At 37.3% G+C, this 9235-nt stretch overlaps 1 protein-coding gene across 1 annotated transcript; it reads left to right on the forward strand.

Moving 5' to 3' along the window:
* The first annotated feature begins 281 nt into the window (after positions 1 to 281).
* Positions 282 to 977, forward strand: LOC136843516 (uncharacterized). Its single transcript, XM_067112050.1, has one exon. The coding sequence runs from the start codon at positions 282 to 284 to the stop codon at positions 975 to 977; it is 696 nt and encodes a 231-aa protein (XP_066968151.1).
* The last annotated feature ends 8258 nt before the right edge of the window (positions 978 to 9235 follow it).

The following is a 9235-nucleotide window of genomic DNA, read 5'->3' on the forward strand; positions in this document are numbered from 1 at the left end:
ATACCCTAATCCAGACTGTAAGGACTGTATCTGGGGACATCAGGAAGGAGCTTGGAATAGAAAAATGCGCCCTGGTCAACATACAAAAAGGCAAGGTGACAAGGACTGAAAGGATAAAGCTAGCAGACGGGAATAGCATCAGACACATAGATGAGACAGGATAGCAATACCTGGAAATAAGAGAAGAGGATATAAAACACCAAGAGATAAAGGACACTTTTCGGGAAAGAATATATGCAGAGACTTAAGGTGATAATCAGTCAAAACTCAGCGCCTGAAACATGACGAAAGCCATGAGCACATGGGCAGTACCAGTAATCAGATACAGCGCAGGAGTAGTGGAGTGGATGAAGGCTGAACTCCACAGCATAGACCAGAAAACTAGGAAGCACAAAACAGTACACAAAGCACTGCATCCAAGGGCAAATACAGACAGGCTATACATAACACGAAAGGAAGAGGGGAGAGGGCTACTAAGCACAGAGGACTGCGTCAACATCGAGAGCAGAGCACTGGGGCAATATCTGAAAATTAGTGAAGACAAGGGGCTAAGGAGTGCATGGGAAGAAGGACTGATAAAAGTAGACGAAGACCCAGAAATATACAGAGACAGGAGAACGAAAAACAGAACAGAGGAATGGCACAACAAACCAATTCACCGGCAGTACATGAGACAAACTAAAGAACTGGCCAGTGATGAAACATGGCAATGGCTACAGATGCAGAGGGGAGAACCCAAGAAGGAAACAGAAGGAATGCTAACAGTGGCACAAGATCAGGCCCTAAGAACTAGATATGTCCAAGGAACAATAGATGGAAATAACATCTTACCTATATGCAGGAAGTGCAATATGAAAGACGAGACCACAAACCACATAGCGAGCGAATGTCCGGCGCTTGCACAGAACCAGTATAAAAAGAGGCATGATTCAGTAACAAAAGCCTTCCAGTGGAGTCTGTGCAAGAAACACCAGTAGCTTGCAGTAATGAGTGGTACGAACACCAACCTGGGGGAGTGATAGAAGACGATCAGGCAAAGATCCTCTGGGACTATGGTATCAGAACAGATGGGATGGTACGTGCCAGTAGACCAGACGTGACGTTGATTGATAAAATCAAGAAGAAAGTATCACTCATTGATGTCGTAATACCATGGGACACCAGAGTAGATGAGAAAGAAAGAGAAAAAATTGATAAGTATCAAGCCCTGAAAACAGAAATAAGTAGGCTATGGGATATACCAGTGGAAATTATACCCATAATCATAGGAACACTAGGCTCGATCCCAAGATCCCTGTAAAACAATCTGGAAAAACTAAATCCCGAAGTAGCTCCAGGACTCATGCAGAAAAGTGTGCTACTAGAAACAGCGCACATAGTGAGAAAAGTGATGGACTCCTAAGGAGACAGGATGCAACCCCGAACCCCACACTATAAAAACTACCCAGTCTAATAGGATGACTGTGATAGACAAAAAAAAAATATATATATATATAAATAAAGCCATCAGGCTCATTAATGTAATATTCTTTTGTACAAAGTACATAAGACCACAAGGATGGAAAATAATATATGGCCTCCATATCAATTCTTTGTGAAGTTGTCTATAGAATGCCTTTTGTAAGGCAACATGCCGGTTTAACAAAAGCAGTATTTCACTTGAGTATATATTAGTGAAATGTTTACATAACCCACGAGATAATAAAAATAAACTCCTTAATGCAAAATCGGTAGGACTGAAATGAAACAAAGCTGCACTTTAAAAATAATATGTCTGTTATTTCTTCAGGTGTACACCGCGTATTTAGAGGATTTGTACCGCGAAAGAATAGCTCTCCTTTCTTGAAAGACGTCACAATCTCCATACCCTCGCTAGAGAACGAGACCTCAGCAACAGCAGATCTCCCACAGCGAACAGTGCAGCATTCACCTACGAAGCATTTACACCGTAACATGTGCTTTGCTAACGTGCTCGATCGTAGTCCTCGGGTATAAACGCTCGAAACGTTCAGGATTTCCATGTTTCTATGTTAGGATTCCTCGTGAGGTCATACGAGAGAGAGAGAGAGAGAGAGAGAGAGAGAGAGAGAGAGAGAGAGAGAGAGAGAGATGCAATCACAACCATTACTTTTCTCTTCTTTTTTTTTGTTTTGTTTGTTTTTCTTCACAATCCCCTTCGTCTTCCAGTGTTTCCGGAGAAAGAAAGCAGCGCGATTTTTCCAGCGGTTGCTAAACGAGGAGAATGCCATGCAGGGAATGAACCTCTCCAGGTGCGGAGAGTGTGTGTTTGGGAACAGCTGTTACGAAATGATTGTTGTCAAGCAAGAACTCGGTGAGTCAGCTGAAGCGGCGTCTTTATAGTGTCAACAGATCAACATCCCCACCCCGCCTCTTTTTTATACGTTTTTTATAACCAAAAGGTTAATGACTCAGCTTCCTCATTCGTCACAATATGCATATGTGGGAGGGGATGAGGAAAAGGGAAGTCAACTCCTTTGTATGCTTGCTGTCACTTGGTGCTAAATAATTTCCGACGTTGATGAAAGGGAACACATGTAATTTAAGCACGTGGATCTTATATACATAAACACACACACACATATATTTATATATAACAAGTTAAATTGTTATATTGATATATAAATACACACACACACACACACACACACACACATATATATATATATATATATATATATATATATATATATATATATATACACACACACACACACACACACATATATATATATATATATATATATATATATATATATATATATATATATATATATATATATATATATATATAAACAATTTAACTTGTCGTTTTCATCAAACTCCTTTTTTAAATGTTTTATTGATGGGGAAGTGGCGATGACAGTACTTCGTCATGCCTTGACTCCGAATGATAAATGAGAAAGTTCTTCCTTCCTTGATAGACTTCGAACCTGCGCACACAATTATGTCTCAGATTAACATATAACTTTAACAGTGTTAAAGTATTACCTTCCTCACCATCGGGACAATTCCAGTGGCTTTTGCTTTTTATTCTGAATTGTCATGTCCATCATTCATATCCCCAACTGCTGCATCCACAGCTCACTTGAGGCTGTTTTTGCATCTCAGATAAGGATATCATGCGTTCATGGTTGCTTAATATTTTACATTTTTTTGCGATATGAGATGTCAGAGAAAGGTTAAGTGTGCAAGTTTTTGTGATAAGGAAATTGTTCATCGATGGAACATTGAGTGGCTTGTCTTGGCGGGTAAAAGTTTTGGCGTGACTGGTGAAAAGTTATTAAATGTTTATAGGTGAAGGAAGTTGAAGTGATAGTTGGGTACAGGAAGGTCATGAGGGTAGGTAGAAGCAGAAGGTAGCTGAATCTATGATGTAGGTTTAGATGAGAAGACGAACAACTTTGAAGGCAAAGGCTGAGATCTCATCCAGGACTTTCGAGTAAAAGGCAAGGGAGCTACCAGTTGTCGTAAAAGAAGTTGGAACCCGAGTACTTGCTCAGTACCTGGAAGTTTACCTGTGCAGGCAGGAAACAGGCGTACCAACGAGTTTTACCAGATTTCCAGACCCACCAGTGATTCAACTGAGAGGATTTTACTCGAGTTACTCCTGAGTAAATCTGATATGCATCAGTACAGTCATGTGATGGCGAGTTGATTTCCAGTTAAGCGAATGTTGAGCCCACTCTCCTATGTGGAAATGTAGCATGGTTGTTGACCATGACGGAGAGAAATGTGCAAATTGATTAACATTAATGAGTAAAGTTTAGAATTATATAAAAAAATAAGCAAAACACCATTCCATTGTAAAAAATAATTGGCATTAGTAAAACCGTACGTCTGTGATTTAAATTGGTTTAGTTACAGGTTGATGAGGGTGCTGGAATTCAAGGTTGTTAACATCCATGAAACCGTGCATGCACGGTTGATTCGACATGGTGCTGTAGGAGCTCTTTGCAAAGGACGTTTATTCTTGATTTACAAATAAATGAAGGGATGTGGCGTTGACTGATGTCTTGTTTTACTTTAGAAACTAACCCCTCAGAGTAAATGGTTTATTGATACACACACACACACATATGTAAATTTCTGACTCACATCAGGATCGAACCCAGACCTTTCAATTGAAAGGTAAGTGCGCTGCCCACTATCCCATACAAGTCATAAAAGAAGTTGGAACCTGAGGGCAACTGCATACCAGGGTGTTTTCCCCAACAGACAATCACGTTTGGAACAGAAATAAATTTCTGACTCACATCAGGATCGAACCCAGGTCTTTCAATTGAAAGGCAAGGGCGCTGCTCTCACACACACACACACACACACACACACACACACATATATATATATATATATATATATATATATATATATATATATATATATATATATATATATATATATATATACATATATATGTGTGTGTGTGTGCATGAACTCATGAAAACTGGAAAACCATGCATTTTGATTGATACTACAATCTTGAGCTCTGTGACCTTTGTTCATCATAGGGAAGAGTCACGATTTTTATTAATTATAAAACAACAGTGTGATCGCTGATCTTGCTGGCCTGCTGAAAATAGGTCTGAAATTAGCATTGTCCAATATATCGAACAGCCACTGTTGCTGTATCAGATTTTCTATTCTGCTCTTCATTGATGACGATAAAGTCTTCCTTTTACATGGACAAGTACTACTGAACACAGAAAGGCATTATTCCAGTTAATGGAGCGTTGCTGATTGATTACCTGAATGCGAATTCTTGATTCGTAAAACTGGAATTGCCAATATGATCATGTAAGAGAGAGAAGAATCTATTAAAGACCATGAATACTGGCGTTAATGCATATCTAACAGTAATAACGATAAAGGTAATGTATTTAGAGAGGATAAGATCGTTATCAGATGACGATATATGTTTTGCTTTAAAGTTCTGTCCGATATCTAAAATCTTTAATAACTCTCATATTTGGAATCTCTTGCCTCGATAAATACGCAAATGTGCTTGTAATACGTTTGGGTGTATACCCAGAAATGTGTTTTGTTTATGGATTCGCGAGTGCGTATACTCTTTCGATTTATTATATGGATTTATATGATGACTTCCAGAGCCGATTTCATCCGGTTTAAAACTTGCTTAGAAACCTTAACAAATTTCCTGTGGTTGTCATCGAATCTGAGCTATTTTCACAACTAAGCATGTTATTACAATCATTGTTTTTTCCATGTCAGTTGTTACGTTTTTCCTTTCTTTCCTCTGCATTACGTTTGGACTTCTTTTGATATCATGTGATATTAAGATGAAAGGTTTGTAATTACTCCACTTTTTTCATAGATTTTGTACATTGTCAGTCTTTTCCTTTTGCCCCATCAACGTAAAAACACTTTTATATTCTTGAGATTTTCTGGGGATATGCTTTGTGTGACTTAACGTACACAGTCAACAAACCACAATTTGTAATGTTCATCGATATTCAGGGTCACGTGGCAAACTTGACAAACGTCAAGAATCCGAGGGTGTGGCCGAGAAAGACACAAACTATTTTCAATAACACTGCAAAAAAAAAAAAAAAAAAAGTTACGCGATGCTTACTTTATTATTACTTTTTTTTCAAATAAAAGGGAGCAAGTGAAACAAAGGAAATAATACAATGAATAATACAATGAAGATAGGTAAAAATCTTCAGATGTTGTATCAGGAATGAACCGAGCACATCCGGTTCCAGCTTCACATAGTAATTCAAGCTGTTTATGAATATTACTTATCCTTTCTCTGTCTCTTTCTCACTGTGGACAATCTTGAAGCACCTGCACTTAGTTCATCTGCGCTCAGGGATGGCGATAGAATTTTGTAACGCTCGTAAACGCTAGCTTTCGATGTTCAGCTGTTGGTGAACGGTCTGAGTCTGCAAATTAGAAAATAATCTAAACATTACGTATTCACCATGGAAAATTCCGAGACAAAATTGGGCGAGAATACTCCACCTTCGAAAAAACTCCTCCTCCTCCTCCTACTACTACTACTACTACTACTACTACTACTACTACTACTACTACTACTACTACTCTACTACTAATAATAATAATAATAATAATGATAATAATAAAATATTGGCTCCATATTTACTGATGATGTCGATACAATGCGCGTTTTCTTGTTTGCTTGAAATGTAACTCGTCTCATTTTAAACTGTTTTCTTCCCGAAGTACAATGTAGTTATTTTCAAGCGGATCAGTATCTCATCTTTTTCTCCCATTCATTGTTATTTCCTGTTTATGAATATTGAGGGAGTATCACAGATAGTGACTTTTAAAACCATTCCTAAAGTAATAACTGCTTGTTACGAAATTGTTGGTGAATTATACTCTAACTATGGAGCTTGGGCTTCTTACACATAAATAATACATGTATATATTACAGCACACGCCCAAGCCCATATATATATATATATATATAATCAGAAAGCTACAACCGTCCTTTAATATCCAATTCACTCTACCTCGGAAGTAATATATTTTCATATATGTTACCGAAGGGGAATTTTTAGTTGATAATAAGTCCACCGTCCCGTGGGGCGGTGGACTTATTATCAACTAAAAATTCCCCTTCGGTAACATATATGAAAATATATTACTTCCGAGGTAGAGTGAATTGGATATTAAAGGACGTTTGTAGCTTTCTGATTGTATATGAATCACGGTGATGTGATAAATAGTCATATATATATATATATATATATATATATATATATATATATATATATATATATATATATATATATATATATATTTATATATACTGTATACACATATATATAATTACATACATATATACCTGTATATATATATATATATATATATATATATATATATATATATATATATATATATATAAAAACCGATAAGTGTTGATTACTACGGTATAATCCTCACACACATTTAACTACCAGTATAAGTACAAGCATTCGTTTCTACCCGCCTGTTGAACGTAAGCAGCGTGTTTCTGATCCTTTGTGCTTATGTTCTGAATACAAAAGAGATCTCGCTAACATTGTAAGTTTCTAGGCGATTCAGATGTCAATGGTCGGTACCCTAACAGTATAAGAAAGTGTTCATCGTTTAACAAAGCATCAGATGTGTCGTTAGTTGTAAACTGAAAATACCATTCTTCGTGTATCATTCAGAGGCGAAGGTTACAGAAGAATAGCTGTGAGTGATTCCCCCGTATCGTCTCTTTGTTCGTGCTTGTTATTTTCAGAATATCGTACGAGGAGGTCTGACAAAAATATATCTAAAGAAAAACTAGTTTTTATTGGGGAAAAATTGAAATGAAACTCTGAGACTGAATTCCATAGGAAATAATGAAGTAGTGATGACAGTTACATTAACCTAAAGAAGGGGAATATATTCAGTCGTTAATATGTAAAAATCGAGAAAATCGGGAATTTCGAAATGGTTGAGATGATAAATGTGACAGCAATGGTAGCGATGGGGAGTGATATGAGGAGATGAAAATGATTGCGAAGATTTTGATCATAGGAGGTGGGGATAGTTAAACCATAAATGATAACGGCAGAATTAGTGAGGATTTCTGTGAAGAATAGAGCACGAATAGATGTATTTTTTTTTCCTATGACGGCTTTTTTTTTTGTTAGGGTGAAGAGCCTGAGTGAAGCAAGAAAAGTGTTTGCTGATGAACTCCATCTTCTTGAACAATAACAAACGGGCCTTCTAAAATATAGATACTTAAAAGGATTTATTTAGTATATATAGAGGAAAAGAAGGGGATTCTATATTCTAAAAGTAAATGTTACTAAGACTTATCAACAATAATAACCTACGTGTATGCAATTCTGCCCCTGTTTGCGAGGGATTACAAATTCTGACTGAACTTAGAGGATAGGGAGACTGCAGGAGGATTTCTTGAGCAATTCCTAAAGTCTTAATCCTTGACCAATCGGTGGTCAGTGACCTTGAGGCAAAGGTAAAGGAAATCTTAATTCGAAGTTGAAACAATGCCTTACAGTTGATGGGGGTCTTTTGATTTAGAATCGCAAGTATACGAATTTGCAAATAGAATTTCCAGATGTGGGAATTATATTCTAGAAAGGAATACCACCTAACCAGAGCCATAATATGACACTTCAAACGCATACGACTGTTCATTCACATAAAAAGTCTAAATTTTACAGCAGCCCCCAAATTCTCAAACGTTTCTGCGGAAGCTGAAGATAGTAAAACAAGAAGGAAAAGGTATAAAGAGGAAATTGTCACTGAGAGTACTGTAAAACACAAGGTTCAGTCTACTTGCCGTTTATATAAAATTTGATCCACATAAAAGTATCACACAAAATATAAATTTTATCCATATAAAATCATCACAGAAAATAAATCAGATACAGACCAAACTCCTGAAGGAGGCCGAGGGGGAAGGGAGGACAATACTTAGAAAGTATTCTCTCACAGAAGAGGGGTTAAGTACTATAGATTATTGATGGTAACTGAAAACAAGTAAAAAATGAGCCGAAGTGTCTTCGGCGCAATCGAATTTTCTGTAAATCGTATAATCAGGGCCACCGAAAATAGATCTATCTTTCGGTGGTCTCGGTATAATGCTGTATGATCCGCGGCCCATGAAAATTTAAACACGGCCCGGTGGTGGCCTGGCCTATATCGTTGCCAGATGCGCGATCATGGCTAACTTTAACCTTGAATAAAATAAAAACAACTTCGGTTAGAGGGCTGCAATTTGGTATGTTTGATGATTGGAGGGTGGATGATCAACATATCAATTTGCAGCCCTCTAGCCCCAGTAGTTTTTAAGATCTGAGGGCGGACAGAAAAAGTGCGGACGGACGGACGAAGCCGGCACATTAGTTTTCTTTTCAGAAAACTAAAAAGGGCGAAAGAGCAGATTGCTTGGAGGCACCGTTAGAGATGTGAAAGTAGCAAACGTAGCGCCGTCGAATGCAGACGAGATTAGTTACACAGACAAAAAGAGAAAAATCTTTAAAAAAAAGTGAGTTTACAGAGAGATGGAGTGGTGTTATAAGCAGGGACCTTGGTTGATCGGATCATATGAAAGACGTCAAAATACGTAAGGATTTCAAGAATAATTATATAAGCTCGCTAACAGTTCTTAAGATGGGATGGCGGTTATGAGTAAATTAGGATAAATGTTCATCAACTCATCTTGTGTCACCAAGTACATAGTTAC

This window comes from Macrobrachium rosenbergii, chromosome 11 (assembly GCF_040412425.1).
Source record: "Macrobrachium rosenbergii isolate ZJJX-2024 chromosome 11, ASM4041242v1, whole genome shotgun sequence".
NCBI classification, from domain to species: Eukaryota; Metazoa; Arthropoda; class Malacostraca; order Decapoda; family Palaemonidae; genus Macrobrachium; species Macrobrachium rosenbergii.

Coding starts and splice junctions, on each gene's coding strand:
- LOC136843516 (XM_067112050.1), top strand. CDS start 282: ATGACGAAAGCCATGAGCACATGGGCAGTACCAGTAATCAGATACAGC.